General features: G+C 45.8%; 1 protein-coding gene across 1 annotated transcript; it reads right to left on the bottom strand.

Moving 5' to 3' along the window:
* Positions 1-142: 142 nt before the first annotated feature.
* LOC135075366 (ubiquitin-like modifier-activating enzyme 1) lies at positions 143-17,186 on the bottom strand. The gene is made up of 10 exons (XM_063969812.1): positions 16,113-17,186; positions 13,214-13,621; positions 12,770-13,028; positions 10,100-10,275; positions 8,302-8,523; positions 5,539-5,790; positions 3,617-3,922; positions 2,721-3,036; positions 1,856-2,058; positions 143-965 (listed from the first exon to the last, which is right to left on the bottom strand). Exons 1-10 carry the CDS (start codon positions 16,845-16,847, stop codon positions 711-713), a joined length of 3,132 nt encoding a protein of 1,043 aa, XP_063825882.1. The 5' UTR covers positions 16,848-17,186; the 3' UTR covers positions 143-710.
* Between the last annotated feature and the right edge of the window lie 4,739 nt (positions 17,187-21,925).

Raw genomic sequence — 21,925 nt, 5'->3', positions numbered from 1 at the left:
TTATGCCTAAAATGTATTTATAACTAAATTGTATTACTCCAGCTGAACAAAGTGAGATTATTCCACAATATTTTTGTGCAAAGACAATTTTTTACGCAATAAAGTTATCTAACTTACTAACTAGTTTGATTGAAACAACCCATTTGCTCAATTTTTATTTATTTTTCTTTCCATATACAGACCCATCTGATTTGAACATTAAAAATATCCGATAAACTTTTGTGTAAAATCAATTGCATCACGAAAACGACCGGCGCGTTTCGGCGAGTGGTGAGCGAAAAATAATAAAATTAAACTACTATAAATATACGGCGAAACAATCGACAGACGAAAGCGCGTTCGAAGCACAAAAATATATAAAGTCACACGGTATCACTATCACTGTACACTCTCGCGCACGCGAGCCATATAAAACGTCTCAATTTGTCATCTCTCCTAAAATACCCTCATAATTTCGTGCTGGGCTTCCGGGCTCGGGGAGCGGGCCACACCCGCGTGTAGCGTGCCTACACGTGTAGCGTACCTACACCCGCGTGTAGCGTGCCTACACGTGTAGCGTACCTACACCCGCGTGTAGCGTGCCTACACGTGTAGCGTACCTACACCCGCGTGTAGCGTGCCTACACGTGTAGCGTACCTACACCCGCGTGTAGCGTGCCTACACCCGCGTGTAGCGTGCCTACACCCGCGTGCAGCGTGGCTCGCGGCGCCTAGGGCAGCGTGTAGCGCACGTAGGGCACCTCGACGTCCTCGCCGGCGTCGTCGTTGCAGCACAGCTCGAAGACGAGCGCGCGCACGTGTGGCTCGAGGCGCTTCTTGGAGACCTTGGCCACGACCTGCGACATGGGCAGCGCCAGGCGCTCCTGGCACTTGGCCTTGGGCATGAAGAACGAGTACAGCATGCACACGCCCTGCGACAGCATCGTGATCTCCAGCTTGTGCTCGTTCTTGAAGTAGTCTAGGAACTGCGGACAAAGACACACCCTTAGTTCCGTTATTATAACAAGCAAAGTATTTGCGGTTGTTATCGACGACATAAATAACTAATAGATTGAACTGCGTTTCATACTGTTATTAAAACACTGCCCACCGTATTTGAGTTCACCAGCAGGTGCTACTGGCGAGTAAGGTCGGTCATGTGTCTAGCTAGACAGAGACGCCAATTAGTGAGGAATGAAGCGATAAGACGATTCGCATTTGCACTCAAAGTCAGGCTCTATAACTCGCCAGTAGCGCTAACTAGCGAGCGCTGAAGTGGTAGGACTATTGCAATTCCATTCAAGTCCTATCACTCGGCAGTTGCGTCAACTATTCAACACAAAGACGCTAGCCCTGGATTGAACCACAGAATAATAAAAAGTACTTCGTACAGAAGATTTTCTTCGCGAAGGTATTTAAAAAAATGTATGCTCAATGTCGTTAACAATATGGTGTAATTTAGCTTGTCTCAAGAGTCGAGCACCATTTTGTTGACAAACGTCAGTGATCGGTACTGCGCCGAAGGCAAAATGATGTGTGACGTGAGGTGCCAAACTGCGGAAAATGGCGGAGGAAATATACGAATGAATAAGCATGAATTATATTTTGTGTTTCTATTATTATTCAGGCAGTAAAAATACTGCACAGTATTAATTACACCACCGTTTTTACATTATAAATATGGTTTATTGTCTACAATGCAAATGGGTGAAAAAGACACGTGCGTGCGTCAGTACTCGCTCGTGATTGTCCTATCAATTACGTATCTCAGGAGGTGAAGTCGCGCGTGTTTTGTTTTCGATGCAAACTCGCGGAGATGAATAGGCCTGATTGAACCAAGTAATCTAAACTGCATATCAAAAGCAGTTCCACCAACCTGCTGCAGCGTGATCTCGCCCTTGACCTCGAAGCGGTCCCAGAGCGTCCACTTGTGGCCGTAGTAGGTGTTGGTGGGCGCGGCGATGGGCTCGGAAAAGCCGAAGAACGGCAGCGCCAGGTTCACGAAGCCGTTCTTGAACACCTTCAGCGAGTTGAAGCCCTGTGCCAGCTTGTACAGCTCGAGGCACACCAGCCCGGCCACTGGAATATGCAAAAAAAATGGTGTTAAAAAAAGGACAAAAAATGTAGTGAACCTCACTACGGGACTTTGCGGGACACTAACATCTTTCGAGGGTCGTCTCTTGTCAGCGCCCGCGGATCGTCGATGCGTCCTAAAGTCGCTAGTGTGGGGTCCCATACAACTACGTCTTTCATTAGTTCTTTTGTCTGTTTTGTAGTATAATATGCAATAAAAAGTATCTATCATCTACATGATTACTAAAGGTTGATCCTTTTGTACCCTTTGCACCACCGGCCTGCACCACTGGTGGTGCAAAGGGTATTTTTAAATCCCTCTTGCACCACCAACAAATAGTGCTGTGCTACCATCGACTGTAAAACTAGTAGTAGACTGTAAAATACTTTAAACACTGGATCGCGGCATCCCAGAAGGATTTAATTCCTGAAAAACTTCTGGAGAAGTCTTCGAGAATTTATGGGATACCACACCATGTTGATAGAAAGAAGTTAGTTGGAGTTTTAATGAGAAATCTAAAGGGGGCATTTTTTGAGATTACAAACTGTCACGATGTGGAGAGGATGTGGATTCCATTTGGAAGTTGGTATCATCGTCCTTCTCGAAGTCTAGCCAAGTTGGACCCAGTAGTAGTAGCAGTCTATTATACACAATGCGTATCACTCACCTACAGACGTAGTCGTAGCGATCGCAGGAATGATCTTTCCCGCGATCAATTTAGAGCGGTGGCGATCCGCCGGCGGGATCTTGTAGTTAGCAGCTCGCAGGTTAGAAGCAGCCACGATGAAGTCCATGTGGAAGTTGGTATCATCGTCTTTCTCGAAGTCCAGCGGCGTGATGTTTAGTCCGGCCAGCTTGGATGGAGGAGGCAGTTCTGCGATCATGTTCTTGACCTTGTCCTGGTCCATTTCGTCGTTGTTCTGCTGCAGTTGAGCGTCGGTGACCGCGATCTTGATGCCTGACTTGGGACTGAATTCTGGCACCTGGAATGGGTGTGGGAAATGTGTTAGTTTCAATCATGTGAACATGAATAATTTAGGATATTTGAAAAGTCATAAACGATTCCTCTTGGACTGATACGATTTCAAAGGTTTTGAATTACATAGATGGTAGGTCATTTGATTTTGGCGTTGTTGCTACGAGACTCTACATTACTAATCCCGTTTCCCGGCTATTCAGTGTAACTCTTAGAGCGACGAATAACTAAGGAGTTATTTTCTTTATTTCTTTAACTACAACTATTATTCCAAACCGTTTAACATGAAAGGCTAGAAGGACCCAGGAGCAATATTTGCCCAGCACACACACAGTTAAAAAATATACCAAAAACAAAACATTACCTGTACACTAGCAGCAACCTTGGCGATGTGTTCCCTGTCCACGCACGTCGGAATCCCATACACTTGCGCGCGCAAGTTAGCAGCTGCCACCACATAGTCCAAATGCAATGGGTCTTCTGGATCAAAGTTCAGCGGCGCAGGGCATCGCTTGGGTCCAGCCCAGAAGGGTGCTCCGCTAGTGGTCTACACTGTTAAAAAAATATACCAAAAACAAAACAATTACCTGTACACTAGCAGCAACCTTGGCGATGTGTTCCCTGTCCACGCACGTCGGAATCCCATACACCTGCGCGCGCAAATTAGCGGCTGCCACCACGTAGTCCAAATGCAATGGATCCTCAGGATCAAAGTTCAGCGGCGCAGGGCAGCGCTTGGGTCCGGCCCAGAAGGGCGCTCCGCTAGTGGTCTGCTGGTCGGGCGGGAAGTTGTATAGCAGCTGCTTGATCTGGTTGCAGTACTGCGCCTCCCAGTGCAGCCGCGCCCATGTCACGCACTCGTCGAAGCTGAGCGGACGCTCGTTGATCGCGTGCTGGGAAATGGAATTTGTTAGTTGAAATAATAGGGATGATGACTGGGTAATGAAATCTAAATTATATTTAGTCCGTCAGACAGATAATATAAAAAAATTGAACACATGTTTTTATATTGAGTTGAAATGTCGCGTGACGTCACTTTTGAGTAAAAAATCTACTCATTTCAACTCGATGTAGCATATCACTGTTATCATTTAATTATGAAAGAAAATAAAAAATATGAGTCTAATATTTTGCAATTATCTGTCTGACGGACAAATAATTGAAATTTAGTCATCTAGCCTATTGCTTTGGGTAGGATTTTAACGTTAAAAAGATTAAAAGAATATAACAGATATATTGGGACGGAGACAACTAGGTAAAAGGGCCAGCGCAGACCTGTCGCACTAGGATGTGCGCCATGATAATTTTATCGACGATTTTAGACGTCAAATGTAGGGACTTATCGTGAAAAATGCCTCAATAAATGCTTATCTAGGCGCGCATCCTAGGCCTACTGGCGGGCCCGGCGTATTGTGGCTCTGTGGCCTAATTTACGTATTTTGACAGTCAGGATCTTGCTGAAGTTCCGAAGTCGTCCCATTGAAAAACAGTTCTAAATCCCTATTCATAAGGGTCATTTCGATAGAACGATTACTCGATAGGATCGCAACTCAGTGTTTTGTAGTTGTTGAAGTTTTGTTACGTGAATAAGGCTACTGCTCACAAAGCCTGAGATTCTAAGTGAGGTTATGAGCCGTCGAGAGGACCGACATAAGCAAATAAAATAAATAAATAAATGATGACGTCATTTCCAACCGTGTGACGTCACTCACCCGCACGCTCTCGACGGCGTCGAGCGGCTGGCTGCCTGGCAGCCGCATGGTGCGCTCGATGAACTGCGGGTCGCGGAGGTACTGCGCCGCGTGCTCGGCGGCCTGACGGACAGGCCGTGTGACGTCACTCACCCGCACGCTCTCGACGGCGTCGAGCGGCTGGCTGCCTGGCAGCCGCATGGTGCGCTCGATGAACTGCGGGTCGCGGAGGAACTGCGCCGCGTGCTCGGCGGCCTGACGGGACAGGCCGTGTGACGTCACTCACCCGCACGCTCTCGACGGCGTCCAGCGGCTGGCTGCCTGGCAGCCGCATGGTGCGCTCGATGAACTGCGGGTCGCGGAGGAACTGCGCCGCGTGCTCGGCGGCCTGACGGGACAGGCCGTGTGACGTCACTCACCCGCACGCTCTCGACGGCGTCCAGCGGCTGGCTGCCTGGCAGCCGCATGGTGCGCTCGATGAACTGCGGGTCGCGGAGGAACTGCGCCGCGTGCTCGGCGGCCTGACGGGACAGGCCGTGTGACGTCACTCACCCGCACGCTCTCGACGGCGTCCAGCGGCTGGCTGCCTGGCAGCCGCATGGTGCGCTCGATGAACTGCGGGTCGCGGAGGAACTGCGCCGCGTGCTCGGCGGCCTGACGGGACAGGCCGTGTGACGTCACTCACCCGCACGCTCTCGACGGCGTCCAGCGGCTGGCTGCCTGGCAGCCGCATGGTGCGCTCGATGAACTGCGGGTCGCGGAGGAACTGCGCCGCGTGCTCGGCGGCCTGACGGGACAGGCCGTGTGACGTCACTCACCCGCACGCTCTCGACGGCGTCCAGCGGCTGGCTGCCTGGCAGCCGCATGGTGCGCTCGATGAACTGCGGGTCGCGGAGGAACTGCGCCGCGTGCTCGGCGGCCTGACGGAACAGTCCCTCGAACTCGTCGCGCGCCCACTGCAGCGTGTGCTCGATCGCGTTGGGGAAGTTCTTGAGCGTGCAAATCGGGATGCTCTTCTCGGGCGGGTCCTGCGACGAGCTGTAGGACTCGGTGAGGAACGGCACCACCACCTGCGAAGGAATGAGGTTAATGTTAAGTTGGTACATGATAGAAGGTCAAACGATCCGCCAAGTCCCAGAGAAAGAAAAACGTGAGCCGCGAAGGCATACGAGTAACATGTTTTTTATAAAGACTGTAAACCCTTGCAAAAGAAGCTGACCTGGAACAGGCTAGGATCAAAGACCATTGCTGCCTAGTCATCAATATTGTTTTTTGCTAGTTTACTGGATGTTTTATCTCTTGGTAAGTGCCTGAGTTTCTTGCGCTGCTTCTTCTCAACATTGACTCATTTATTGTCCCGAAGCAGTGGTAGGGTTAATACTGGGACGTGTATAAGGGCCTTGCCACACTGGCGGATTGCAAGCGGTTTCAAAACTTTTGCAATCCGCCAGTGCAGCTCACTAAGTGCTTTTAAAAAGCATACTACTGTTAAAATAACATTCATTTTATGAGAGCAGCGGCTTGCGGTAGTAGACGGCGCGGCGGTCCATGTAGACGCGCGTCTGTCGGAGCGCGAGCGAGCAGACGAGGGAGCCGCGAGTACCGACCTGCGTGTTGCCCTTGGTGCCGAGCGTGCCGCTCTCGAGCAGCGGCTTGCGGTAGTAGACGGCGCGGCGGTCCATGTAGACGCGCGTCTGTCGGAGCGCGAGCGAGCAGACGAGGGAGCCGCGAGTACCGACCTGCGTGTTGCCCTTGGTGCCGAGCGTGCCGCTCTCGAGCAGCGGCTTGCGGTAGTAGACGGCGCGGCGGTCCATGTAGACGCGCGTCTGTCGGAGCGCGAGCGAGCAGACGAGGGAGCCGCGAGTACCGACCTGCGTGTTGCCCTTGGTGCCGAGCGTGCCGCTCTCGAGCAGCGGCTTGCGGTAGTAGACGGCGCGGCGGTCCATGTAGACGCGCGTCTGTCGGAGCGCGAGCGAGCAGACGAGGGAGCCGCAGTACCGACCTGCGTGTTGCCCTTGGTGCCGAGCGTGCCGCTCTCGAGCAGCGGCTTGCGGTAGTAGACGGCGCGGCGGTCCATGTAGACGCGCGTCTGTCGGAGCGCGAGCGAGCAGACGAGGGAGCCGCGAGTACCGACCTGCGTGTTGCCCTTGGTGCCGAGCGTGCCGCTCTCGAGCAGCGGCTTGCGGTAGTAGACGGCGCGGCGGTCCATGTAGACGCGCGTCTGTCGGAGCGCGAGCGAGCAGACGAGGGAGCCGCAGTACCGACCTGCGTGTTGCCCTTGGTGCCGAGCGTGCCGCTCTCGAGCAGCGGCTTGCGGTAGTAGACGGCGCGGCGGTCCATGTAGACGCGCGTCTGTCGGAGCGCGAGCGAGCAGACGAGGGAGCCGCGAGTACCGACCTGCGTGTTGCCCTTGGTGCCGAGCGTGCCGCTCTCGAGCAGCGGCTTGCGGTAGTAGACGGCGCGGCGGTCCATGTAGACGCGCGTCTGTCGGAGCGCGAGCGAGCAGACGAGGGAGCCGCGAGTACCGACCTGCGTGTTGCCCTTGGTGCCGAGCGTGCCGCTCTCGAGCAGCGGCTTGCGGTAGTAGACGGCGCGGCGGTCCATGTAGACGCGCGTCTGTCGGAGCGCGAGCGAGCAGACGAGGGAGCCGCGAGTACCGACCTGCGTGTTGCCCTTGGTGCCGAGCGTGCCGCTCTCGAGCAGCGGCTTGCGGTAGTAGACGGCGCGGCGGTCCATGTAGACGCGCGTCTGTCGGAGCGCGAGCGAGCAGACGAGGGAGCCGCAGTACCGACCTGCGTGTTGCCCTTGGTGCCGAGCGTGCCGCTCTCGAGCAGCGGCTTGCGGTAGTAGACGGCGCGGCGGTCCATGTAGACGCGCGTCTGTCGGAGCGCGAGCGAGCAGACGAGGGAGCCGCGAGTACCGACCTGCGTGTTGCCCTTGGTGCCGAGCGTGCCGCTCTCGAGCAGCGGCTTGCGGTAGTAGACGGCGCGGCGGTCCATGTAGACGCGCGTCTGTCGGAGCGCGAGCGAGCAGACGAGGGAGCCGCAGTACCGACCTGCGTGTTGCCCTTGGTGCCGAGCGTGCCGCTCTCGAGCAGCGGCTTGCGGTAGTAGACGGCGCGGCGGTCCATGTAGACGCGCGTCTGTCGGAGCGCGAGCGAGCAGACGAGGGAGCCGCGAGTACCGACCTGCGTGTTGCCCTTGGTGCCGAGCGTGCCGCTCTCGAGCAGCGGCTTGCGGTAGTAGACGGCGCGGCGGTCCATGTAGACGCGCGTCTGTCGGAGCGCGAGCGAGCAGACGAGGGAGCCGCAGTACCGACCTGCGTGTTGCCCTTGGTGCCGAGCGTGCCGCTCTCGAGCAGCGGCTTGCGGTAGTAGACGGCGCGGCGGTCCATGTAGACGCGCGTCTGTCGGAGCGCGAGCGAGCAGACGAGGGAGCCGCAGTACCGACCTGCGTGTTGCCCTTGGTGCCGAGCGTGCCGCTCTCGAGCAGCGGCTTGCGGTAGTAGACGGCGCGGCGGTCCATGTAGACGCGCGTCTGTCGGAGCGCGAGCGAGCAGACGAGGGAGCCGCGAGTACCGACCTGCGTGTTGCCCTTGGTGCCGAGCGTGCCGCTCTCGAGCAGCGGCTTGCGGTAGTAGACGGCGCGGCGGTCCATGTAGATGCGGGCGTCCACGTTGTCGAGCGCGTTGGCGACGCCGTCCAATGCCTCGAAGAAGGCGTCGTCGTACACGCACTCTGTCTCGGGGCACACGCGGTTTTCCTGCGCCACCACGTTCATGAAAGGGTTCATGCGCTTGATCACCTGCGGGTGGAGATAGGGAAATCTTAATTTTCTGCCTAACATCACAGAATAATAAGTACTACGTACAGAAATTTTACTTCGCGAAGGTATTTAAAAAATGTATGCTCAATGTCATTAACAATATGGTGTAATTTAGCCTGTCTCAAGAGTCAAGCACCATTTTGTTGACAAACGTCAGTGATCGGCACTGCGCCGAAGCTATAGGGCTGACTTCGGTAAAATGATATGACGTGAGGTGCCAAACTGCGGAAAATGGCGGAAGAAATACATAATTTAGCATGAATTATCATGAATAATATTAAGTACTTATTTACCTCTCAGTGTCTTGAGGCAAAAAGTACATTCTGTGTTTTTATTATTATTTAGGCAGTTAAATACTGCACAGTATTTAGTACACCATTTTCTTTATTTTCTTCCATCATACACAAGAATACGCGTGCGTGAGTCAATGTTCGCTCGTATGTGAGGCCTTGTCGAATAGTATCCTGTAGGTGGGCCATCGTGCGTGTTTTGTTTTCGATGTAAACTCGCGGAGATGAACAGGCCTGCTAACATCTCAAACTATTGTTTCACCGCCAGCGCGCGCCTGGCGAGACACGGCGAAGCGCGGTTCTGGTCGAAAAGCCTAAGATCAGACAGTTAACATAACTCAGCATATTAATCGCGCTCAATAAATGCTGAGCAATCATAATAGCATTTAAAATAGTGTGTACATTTCTGCAATACATCACTTATGAAAATACGAAACTGTCAGTAAAACGATGAGGAGATTTTTGTATTATTCAATAGGGTAATGAGAAATCAAATATATTGTTATCAAAAATCAGAGTTCCTTCTGTAGGGTAAACCTTATCTTATCATAGAATCAACATAATAATGTTTCGAACGAAACGCGTGCAACAGACAGACGCATGTTAGTCACGTCATGATGTCAGAACACCCGGCTGTAATGAGTCCCATAGTTGATGACGTAATGACTAAACTTATATTTACACCATTTGCTGAAATTATTGCACAATAATATCAAATGACACAAGTGTTTTGGTACGAATGTTAGTTATTTACAAAATAATAACCACATTTTTCAAATAGAGAGGCAAAAATCCAAGTACAATCATGCTTGGTGTTTTGATTGATCATATCATGCACCAGTGAATAAAGGACGAGCTGTAGACGAAGTTAATTTACCCTTTTTGTACTTGTGTTTCCATAAACCTAAGACTCATTGAGGATACCCGAAGTGGAGTCTCGTTTCACAGAATATCGCGCCACCTACTTGGTGCCACGACACGACGATGTATCTTAGTCACATTAAGAAGAAAACATGTTAAATGTTTAGTCAAAATTGCTGTCATTTTGAAGAAGAAATAGGCCAAACTTTAATGTCTAAAGTCTGGTCGCGGAGCACGTAGAATTTTGTGCGACGGGCGGCAGCAGGGAGTGTGCGAACGCAACAATATAATTACGCGCGAGCGATAAGGATGGGTAGCTTGGGGTCATTGGACAAAATTCTACGTGCTCAGGGACCGGACTATAGCCTTCATTACTTAGGGACAACTTAAAATTAAAGACATACCCTGGCAGCGGTGCTGGACTTGGGCTTCTGCACGTCGTAGGGCCGAAAGAGGAACTGGCGGTTGAGGTTGGACTTCTCGATGAGGTCCATGTCGGTGACGGTGACGCAGCCGCCGTCGGCCCCCACACCGATCATCGCGAAGTTCTTGAGCAGTTCGCAGCCGATAGCGCCCGCGCCTGCAGACAGATTATACAGGCTGTAGTTGTACAATAGTGACTAAGTATCTTGCGCTGCTTTTCAGCACTGGCCCATTTATTGTCCCGAAGCTGTGGTAAGGTTAATACTGGGACGTAAAAGTGCTTTTTAAAAGCCTATTTGCGAAAATAAAAAAGTTTTATGCGTTTTTTTTACTGGTCAGGTACTCCAGTTTTTAAAATTGTTAAAAAAAGACGGCGGACGAAGTCTTCAGCTGCGGACGCACCTCAGGCATCTTACTGAGCTAAGGATGTGGCGTAAACAGATACCTATTGGTCAATATATCAAAAGGGAGTTCATGAAATACTTGTGTGCAGAAAATCTATAAGATTTCATACAGGTTGACAAATGTTTCAAGACAGAGTTTTTAAGATACTTCTCTGCAGAAAGCCGATAGGATTTCTTCTAAAAAAATATGCGCAATTACAAACAATTAAATATGATTCGTTGATTTAGTATTTTTTTACTTTCATAATATCATAGCTTTCCACACAGATTTTTATTTAATTTGTTGTGTGCGAGTCATTAAAATTATCTTATTCTTATCTTATAAAATTACACAGCAAGTTGATAAAATATGACACTAAATAATTAACTATAAATGCTGTGAGGCAGCCTATTATAGGGCAATGGCGTACATTTATTTGGGAGCAAAAAATATCAAAATGAAAACCTTTCTACCTATAGTCCGATTTTTAATTCGACGGAATTCTGACAGCTGTCATTTTTTGACAATTCAGATGTCATAAGCCTTTTTTGCTTTGAATTATTAATAAATAATATGAAATGAAATTTCATCAAGTACAACTTACAAGAATGAACTATTGTTTGTTTTGTGAATTCAATGTACACTAATTATTATGTACATTTTAGAGATTAAATTAAATAGAAAAAAACCTGTTTTTAACACAGTAAAACAACATATTATCATAAACTAAAATATGTATTGATCATCAATCATCATTATCGTCATCATAATAAACTTGGATTATAAAATTGGCATCTTGTTAAATTGGTTATTTTATGAAGCTAAGATTTTATTAACAAAAGGATTTTCATAAAAAGGTTTGTAACCCATGGATTATTGGCCAGGGAGTCCAGTAATAGAAAAATAATTTCCCAATTTTTTTAGTAACTTCAAAAATATGATAATAAAAATTCAAATAACCATTTTGAAACGATCGGTACATTTTTAAGCCTTAGTTTTTCAAGTGAAACCTTAAATTCAAGAAAGGATTATTTTTTAATTTGTGAAAATGCTCTCCATTCTTAGTGGGAATGTTTCAATGTTGACAACACTTCTGTAATGTCAAAATTCCGTCGAATTAAAAATCAGAGTTTAAGTTTGCACTCATGGTGTGGCTTTTGTAAATAGATTAGACAAATATTTACTGTCAAAATCCATATCATGTGATGTGACCGAAACTTATTATCACCTCTGTGTTGTAGTTTCTGCTAACATGATTCATTCAACTCAAGTGATGTTGTCTTGGGCTGGTTTTCCTGTTGCCTCTACTGAATGGCATTGACGACTTTATTATGATAACATATTTTTCATTGGTTTTTCTACACAACAAACATTTTATATCGAAAGTTTCCCCCATGGCAGTGACCTCATAAATATGTAACATCTTTTGCAATACTGAAGTAGTAATTACCACCATCTTAATAAAATTCATGACTATAAGACAAAGGCTTTTGTTGTCTCGCGCCCGACCAAAGCTTGTCAGTCAATGACTCGCGCACGATAATAAACAATAATATACGGCAGACAACTCGTCTGAGACAAGTTCAGACAACACACTGATAGGGGCAATGGTTTTTGCCAGTAGTGCGACGTCACGGTCACAATCACTTTTATTAAAGCGTCTAATCGGTTATATGCGACTTAGCTTGTCCAGATGACGCGATTTAAGCGCGAATACAATCGTGCGTATCGAATTGAATTAGTCAGTTTCTTGCAGTGAATAAGAGAAACATAATAAGAGTTCAGAGAGCAATATTTTAATTTTCCTTCTGGCTACCTTACCTCTAACTGCCGGAACACAACAATGCTGTTAACATTCCATATAACCTACGAGCAACTCAACTCAGATTCAAAATAATCTTCACCTATATATTTCACGAACATGGGACTAACAGCATACAAAGCGATTTACAGTGACTTTACGCTATCGCGATTGTTTTTACCTTTTTCTGTGGCGGGGCTAGGCATCAATTTACTAGTCATTATAGGCAGCTTAAAATTGAAGTGAATTATACTTCAGCTTGAACTAACTATTGCGGATAGGCGCGCTCGCAACAAAGTCGCATTTAAAGATCATGCAAAAATGTACCTTATTACGTTGTAAATGAATATATCCAAAATGAGGCATTGTGTTGCATTAGTATATGTAGTTTAGGACAAATAAATGGTTGTATGAACTTGTATGTTAGTTTTTAGTACATATACCTTAATAAAAAAAAATTACACACCAACAATGAAGTACTTCAGTTCTCCGAGCTTCTTCTGGAAGTGTTTGCCGAACACGGCCACTTGTCCGTCATATCTGGATCCGACGGGCTTGCAGTTCTCCTCGGTGAGGAGCGAGCGGTCCTTGGGGAGGCACTCGATGGCGTCGAGGTAGAGCCACTGGACGATGGGGTGGAACTTGCCGGAGCAAGCCTTCATCACCTCCTGGGCAACCACACCGCCGATGGCAGCGTTCATTGGGTTCAGGTCACCGGATGACACCTGGGGAGCACGTTAAATTGATTGAATACCACTGACATACTCTTTGACACTTCCAATTTGTATTCAGAATATTGATTGTTTTGCACAGGAATTAGATAATGATGATTTTAGTACCATTACCAGCAAAGAGATTGTAGAAAACTAACTAATGTACAGTAGGCAATGTAAGAAGATTTGAATATTACCTTGCAGAATGTTTCCAGCAGCTCAGTATTGAGTTCAAGCTCTCCATCCTTCTTGTCACAGTCACAAGACACAGCTTTCACATAATCCATGAACTTAGCAGCGTCTGCGTCACTCCAGGGCTTCGGAAGACGACCCTCACCATCCTCAAACTTGTGTAAAGCAGAAAACCCTGCATGCAGTTGTTGAGGGTAGTCAAACTTGCCAAAATCAGTAATAACAAACTCAGGCTCTTTGAAGGATTCTTTCAGAGGTTTGAAATGTAATTTTTTGGGCATCTTGACCTGTGTGACGATACCTCCACGTTCATATTTTGTGAAGTTAGTAGTGTCTCCAATGCTGAAAGTGTAAGGTCCTAGCACTTTGATTTTTCGGGGTTCACAGCCATTCAGTTCTGTCATGCCTTGAACCTGAAAAGAAAAATTAAATGTTATCTTTTTTCTGTAATAATAATAATAATAAATAATAAATCATTCTTTATTCAAGTTACTAGGACTCAGTTTGTTAATAACAATTGCACTTAAAAACTATGTTAGTTGAGTTGAAACAGATGTAAAATTGAATTTAGATTTAGATTTAGAGTTGAAATAAGTATTATAATAAATTATACTCATTTCAATTCCAAATCCACAAGTGTGAGGTTATGCATACATGAGTCATCCCCGCTTCACTCCATAGGCTGTGTCACAGCAATGCCTCACGTACACACAATCCAACCTGCTCGCAATCATGGTCAGGATGCTGTTGCCACTACTCCGGACCCTGCGCACCAGGGATGCACATTTTTTGCGCATTGTGGTAAAAAAGCAGTTGACCCGTGCCTCTGCAAACATCCCTGACGCACTACAGAAGCGGGGCAGTCCCAACAGCACCCTGAATGCATTATTGTACTGCACCCTTAGGGCATTGAAGGTTTTTTGAGTGTATCTAACCCACAGGCTACACGTGTAGAAGGAGGTACAATATGCTCTAAAAAGAGCAATCTTGACATCCGCTGTACAGCGCGCAAACCTGCGAGCCAGCATGTTCGCTCTCACCGACAATGCCCGCCGTTCTCTTTCTATATCCTCATCATCCTTGAGGCCAGGGGTCAATACGTGACCAAGATATTTAAATTTATGCACTCTCTTCAGTTCAGAGTTATTAAGGAAGACCGGTGGTAATACATCATGACGTCTACCCCTGGCCTCAAAGACCATGAGTTGGCTCTTTAAAACATTATAAAGTAGACCATGGGTCCCCGCATACTCCTCACATTTGGCCACCAATTTTCTCAGACCACACACAGACGCGCTCAGCAGCACCATATCATCCGCGTAGCTTAAGTTATTGACGCAAACTCCATCTATATGACAGCCGATTCTGGTGCTGCTGAGCTCGCCTATGAGGTCATCAACGTACAAGTTGAAAAGCGTTGGCGAGCACAACCCCCCCTGCCTCACCCCGCACTCCAACCCATACGCATCCGACATGGTTCCCTCCCATTTAACATTGTTGACCTGGTCTTTATACCAATATTTAAGGATATTTACGAGTTCAACCGGCAGGTGTGCTTTTTCAAGTTTTTTCCATAATTTGTCGTATGAGACCAGGTCAAATGCCTTAGAAAGATCTAAAAAGCATGCGTATACGGGAGTTTTGCGCTCCGTGTAGTATGTGACTGTATGCTTAAGACACAACACCGCGCTTTCCGTTGACAACCCTGGCCGAAATCCAAACTGACTATCACGCGGTTCAAAGTGGCCATTTAGCCGTGTATTAAGCAAGCCGTCAAAGACCTTGGAGATAACAGTTGCTAGCGAGATAGGCCTATAGTTATTTTTGTCCGCGAGATCGCCCGTCTTATTCTTCACTATGGGCACTACCACCGTTTTTGTCATGTCACTAGGGATGTAGCCATGTCCTATGCAAAAATTGTATAACATGTACAATAATCGTGGCAAATGTGGCCCAGCAAATTTTAGGTGCTCAATGCTGAGACCGTCATGACCAGGGGATTTCCCTCTAGACATCGCTTGTATTTTTAATTTAATTTCTTTTATGGAAAGCGTTATCACCCTGTCCACTCCGGCGACAGCATCCAGCTCCGACTGTGAGGGACCCAATGGTGACTGTACAGCAAAATGACTTCTAAACAAGTTAGCTATCTCTTTAGGCTCACTTATACCGTCCACGCATACCGGGGGGCTTGCTTTGTTTTGTAACTTATTGGTATGTTTCCAAAAGGAACGAAAATCGTTTTTCGAATGGTGTGAAGCCAAGATATCCATTTTAATTTGGCTCTCCCGGTCCTGACACCACTTCAAACGCGATTTAAATATTTTTCTAGTCTCGAGCATTTGACTGAAGGAGATGCCTGTAGTCGGTTTACCGTACCATGACCACAAAAGATATTTTTGCTTCGCCTCCCGGTGCGCTTCAGCTACATGTTTATTCCAGCCTATTACAACTTTTTTTCTTTTCTTTTTAAAATTACGTCCTAGTGACGCGGCCTCGCTAAGAGCATTTACAATTTGTTGGTAAATTTTATCTATAACAGATCTATGTTTAAAATTATCACACATATGATCACAACACCCGCGCAACTCGGTTGGGAACTCGATCAGTTTTAATCTATTTAGTAATGATGAAACTGGTGATAATTTAATGTCATGGTGATATTATCTTCTGTAAGTCAACGATACATGAACATTTGCACTTTAAAGTAGGTGAAGTTTCTTGTAGTCATGTCCTACTGCAGTTTATCATAGAATCTTCACAATAAAGTCAATATTTCCTAATATTACTTTACTGTTTTAAAAACATGTAAATAAAATTACTTTATGCTTACTGATTGAATAGTTGTATAATTTCCTGAATGATGTACGTTCACAACACAGTAAAAATAGCAATAAAACTTACTTCACTGAACGTGACATAGTCGCCGTCCTCAAGCCCGTGCCTGGTGTCGTCCAAGCAAGTGACCACGGCCTCGTACTCATGTGTAATATCGGCCACCATGGCCGACACGGGGTTCTCGCCGTTCACGTCCACAACCGTGAACTCCGGCCCGAAGTCGCAAAACACCTGCGAGAACAGCCCTCGAGTGTCCGCGATCACCAGCGCGATGTTGTTCGCGTGAGTGATGGCCGAAACCCGCTCCTGCTCGGCCCAGGAAGCACCGGTGAGCACCACAACACGAAACTTCTTCAAAAAATCTTCAGTCAAAGGCCCGGTGTGGGCGGTCGTAGGCACATAGTGGTTCAACTCCGCGAGCTGCTCGCACGACGCCAGAGCGCGATTCTGACCCACGGCACTCTCCGACAAGTAAAACTGGGAAGATAAATCGGCAACCGTGCACGTTCGCTCATCGTGCAAAGTCACTGACTTCACTCCACCGAGAATCACATTTTTCGCGATCTCCACGCCGAGTCCTCCGAGACCCGAAATCAACACATCGGAAGTTGCCATCCGACGCATAGCATCGTGGCCCAGCACGTAGAGCTGCCTCGAATACAAACTTTCGTCGATTTCATCTTCCACGCGCGTTCCATTGTTCGCCATTGCTGAGGAATTGGAACGGGATTCTCCTGTATTTAGCTTCCGCTTTTTTGCCGGGGGGTCAACGGAATTATCGGCGACTTCAGCACTAGACATCGGGCACGAACGCGCACAATTTTGCCAGAATTTTGCTTCGCTTTTCAACGGAACAATGAAGAAATTATTGGTCTTCAAATGATGGAAAGCGACATTCGCGCTTCGACAAGGCCCGCTTACTCACTGTCTTGAAGTTAGTTGCATGAGGACGTGGAAAATAATGTGCAAAATTAATTAATAAAATTAATGAAACGCGAGTCGCAATTAGTATAAAATCAAAGAATATATATAAATAAAGTAATTAATGCATGAAATGAGTACAGAAAACGATGAAAAATGCTTATTTCGTAATCTTTTCCAGCTAGGAAAGAGAACAGTTTTTTTAACTTTTTTTTGGATGAATCTCCTAAAATGGCAACAATAGATATCTGTTCGGATACTTAAAAGATTTTTTCATAGCGTTATTAAGTAACGTTATTTATTTATGTAGAATTTTATAAATGCTTGCTACTTGCCATTTAGTTAGGGGCATAATATTATCACAGCAGTGGACACATATCCTGGTTATCAGATAGGAGGATCAAAGTTAATCGTCTCGTCAATTGATACGATTCAAATGAACCCAAACTCGATGGGGCTGCATCGTATTCAGCTCCTGCTTACCACATTGGACCAAAGTTCTCATAAACATGATTCAAACGAGCTCAAACTCGCTGTCGCCAGGCAGGTACCCGTCGCGTGCCATGCACTGTTCATACTTATTTTCGATACAGATCCACGCAACGTGAGGGCACATGGAGTGATGAGAGCACTGGACCAGGGGTGTTCACTGTTTGTACTCCGAATGAGTGCCGTGACGTCACCGATCAAATGGCGCGAATTATTTGTTATGCGCAACTTTGAGGCCTTTAACTTCTTTATTTGTAGAGATATTTTTATGATTCTTTCACAATTATCCCACCAAAAACATTCTGTTTTTCATTATTACATTTCGATATTCTGTCATTCACTACCTATGTTTGTTAGGCGAGATAATAGCCCATATTGGTATTGGTAATCTAATTGAACGCTGGTGTCTCATTTTAGGCTGTGGGATATGATGCTCAACCACAATAAGGAAGCTAGATGTTAGTGCTTCCTTCCGAGCGGGTGTTGTGCTCGGGGACCAAGGTCCAATTTACACCATCTTGGTTTGCCTATATATACTTGGCAGGATATAAAACTCCGTCACCGCGATGCAGGTTTGTATGAGCGGCGGAGTGTGCCATAGTGAAGTAGTAACAGCGCCATCTGTTGGTCACTCGTTTGTAGTGGCGTCGCCACACCACTCCCACCGGAAGAACCGGAGGTGGATGACGTCAGGATGAGCTCAGCAGTCTGTGCGTGATGAGCTTACAAGTGCCAGGTGTCCTCAAGTCTGCGGTGAGTCGAGACGAGCGGGTTGTGGTGCTCTATCCACGGTGAGTCGGGATAGTGAGCGGAGGCGTCTTCGATGGTCGGGCGTGGAGCTGGGCCAGAGCTGTACCCGTGACCAGTGAAGTGACGGTTGCTTGCTGCCGAGGAACCAGGAAGGTCGGTTGCGATCTGCGATGGTCCCTGAAGGCTGGATGCTGGCTTGTTGAAGACTGGAGCTGATGACGGAGTGGCGGAGATGGTGAGGATGGCGGAGGCTGATGCCGAAGATGGTGGCGATGGAGGTCACGTCTCACATCACGTCGGGGTCACCAATGTGGGATATGATGCTCAACCACAATAAGGAAGCTAGATGTTAGTGCTTCCTTCCGAGCGGGTGTTGTGCTCGGGGACCAAGGTCCGATTTACACCATCTTGGTTTGTCTATATTTTATATACCTACTTAGCAGGATCTAAAACTCCGTCACCGCGATGCAGGTTTGTATGAGCGGCGGAGTGTGCCATAGTGAAGTAGTAACAGCGCCATCTGTTGGTCACTCGTTTGTAGTGGCGTCGCCACAAGGCTGTTGTTGATTGTGCAACACATGCATTCAGCATTTGCTGAACAATATCAAGATTATTTATTACTAACCAAATGTTAATATTACGGCTCATTTAATAACTTCCTAAAACAAAAGGTGATTTACAAAAATACTATTGGTCACTGTGTTCAGAGCTCCGCCAACATCGAAGCTTTATCAAAAAACACATCTTAATACGGGCACTTTCGCGACAATAGTTTCACGTCGCTTTTATACGATAAAATTTGTTGCACGGACGACATAAAAGTGTTTCAGTGTTGTGAAATCAATGCATGCACTGTAAAACTTGTCCTTTAAGTTTAAGCGTGAAAGAATTGCTGAAACTAGTGTTAATAAACTCATTTCATGCCATTATATCGCAATGTAAAATCAGCTTTATTGGTTCCTCATAAATTTTTAACGTTACCGTTAATATAATTTTTCCGTTGTATGAGATATTTTTAACGTGTATCCGAATATTTTCTCACTGGCAATGTTTTAGCTGTCAATTTTATTTTTTGTTTGACATTTGACATCATAGGCCGCTAACTTCACAGCAAACAATCCATTTTGTTTCCTTTCTGACCGAGTGGAAATTTCAACAATTTTCAATCTCGTTTCAAGTTCACGACGTCGCTGTCGTGTTGATTTGACGTCGATTATTTTCTTGATTGTACAATATCGGGAGTGAAAGGTGCTTGAACAGCATGACTATTGTGTGAAACGTTTGACGTGAGGGATTAACGAATCCTTTTTTTGATTACCTCCTTGATTCAAAGTGAACTCGCGAAAATGGTCCAGGAATACGTGTCCCCCTTGAGGGTCCACAAGTACCCCTTCGAGATGGTGATGGCAGTGAGTATTATACATTATTTTATCCTTTATTTTTGGCTCCTTTATGTTCAATTCTTAATTTGTGAATAAAACAGCATCAACATACAGCAAGGTCACTAATTTGAAAGTTAAGTTACTTGGTGTTGTATTGTGGACTACTACAAAATAAACAACTTTTAATATTTGTTTGAATAATTGATGTGGTATAAAGGTTATGTTAATTCTTATTGAAAATGTTTATTTCCTCATCCATACTTGGTGGAAGTCATAGAATGTGGAATGAGGAAGTGAACATTATAGGTAGGTCAAAGAGATCTGTCTCTTGTAGACACATAACCTGTTATTTTTATGACTTCTTAATAATTTAAACAAGTTACACAATATAAAAAAAACATTGTTGAATAACAATGTAGAATCTGATGTAACAGTAAAAATATTACAAGATTATAATTTATGATAATTTAGTCAGTTTTAAAATTGTACAATTATTTTTTATGCAATTGGCACAAATCTAAGTAAAGTATTAACCCTTAAGTAACACCGTGGGGTAATTTTTTACCCCAGGCACATAAAAATTTACATATCTTTTTTTCTACCGAAGCTAGTGCAATGTCGTTTTGTGTATTCTCAACGCAGAGTGTGCGCTTTAAGCTCGTAGACGCGAGATGTGAAAAAAATCATCCGTTTGGCTCGTACAGGTAGGTGGGGTGGAAATGTACCCCAGGGTGTTAGTTACGCATTCTTTAATTTATCATCACCTAACATGTTATTAATAGGTTTTTACAATATGTAAACAAAATGAGTAAAAATGTATATGACGATTAAGTAGCACGTTGTCTCGAGAATGCATTGAAATAAATAGAGCTTGATTTACATGATACTTTTCGAACTTTGAAGATATCCTCTCAAAACACAGCGTTCATAAATTCGACACAAAAATAGAGCTCAAAAGTGATAATTACGTAATAATTCAGCGTGTCTGATGTGTTATGAAAAAATAATTAGGAATAAAATAAATAAAAAATATTTTTTCATAATTTTATAAAAAAATAAGTTTTTTTTATTTTGCTTTATTTTAAAGCCAGAAATTTTCGTTTTATTTCATTTTGTGTTTAAAATATGTATAAAACACTGTTTCTTTTTACAATGTGGTGTGCAATAAAGAGTATTTATTATTATTATTATTATTATTAAAACACCTATTCAATGTCCGATTATTGTAAGTTTTTGGTTCCCACAATAACTTTCCAAGATTTTTCTAGAAGACCAATGTGAAGACTAAGTTGCCAATGAAAAATTCTCTGTTTTTTGTTATGATTGATTTAAGATGGTTCTTTATGCTAGATAGACGTTATTTTAAAGCAATAATATAATTTAGTGAGTCCATTAGTACATTATAAATCGCAAATTAAATTGATTTTAAATATTGACTTAAAATTTTTCAATTTCCGTTTGGGGTATTTTTTTTACCCCAGGGTGTTCAAAGTGTAACCAAAAATAAGGATGTTACTTAAGGTTAATTAGGTAGCTACTAGGTAAAACGTAAGAAACAAATTATTTTGAATGTCCAATAGGAAATCTTTAGGTTTAGGATCGTTCGTTCGTTCGTATCGTTTCAGCCGAAAGACGTCCACTGCTGGACAAAGGCCTCCCCCAAGGATTTCCACAAAGACCGGTCCTGCGCCGCTTGCATCCAGGTACTTCCCGCGACCTTTACCAGATCGTCGGTCCACCTAGTGGGAGGCCTGCCCACGCTACGTCTTCCAGCTCGTGGTCGCCACTCAAGAACTTTCCTGCCCCAGCGGCCATCAGCTCTTCGAGCTATGTGCCCCGCCCACTGCCACTTGATTTTAGCGATTCTGCGGGCTATGTCAGTCACTCTGGTTCTCCTACGGATCTCCTCATTTCTGATTCGATCACGCAGGGAAACTCCGAGCATAGCACGCTCCATCGCTCTTTGGGTGACCTTGAGCCTTCTTATGAGGCCCATAGTAAGCGACCACGTCTCAGAGCCATACACCATCACTGGCAACACACACTGGTCAAATACTTTTGTCTTGAGACACTGCGGTATTTCGGACGTGAGAATTTCGCGAAGCTTCCCGAACGCTGCCCAGCCGAGTTGGATTCGACGATTAACCTCTTTCTCGAAGTTGGACCTACCTAACTGGACTGTTTGTCCCAGGTATACATAATTGTCAACAAGTTCGAGTGTAGTGTCTCCAACCTTCAGAGGAGTGGGTACAACACGGGCATTTGACATAATTTTTGTCTTGTCCATGTTCATTTTAAGACCCACTTGTTGAGAGGCTCTACTGAGGCCATCGAGCA

This window comes from Ostrinia nubilalis, chromosome 10 (genome assembly GCF_963855985.1).
Source record: "Ostrinia nubilalis chromosome 10, ilOstNubi1.1, whole genome shotgun sequence".
Classification (NCBI taxonomy): domain Eukaryota; kingdom Metazoa; phylum Arthropoda; class Insecta; order Lepidoptera; family Crambidae; genus Ostrinia; species Ostrinia nubilalis.
This window is presented reverse-complemented; position numbering and strand designations above follow the sequence as displayed.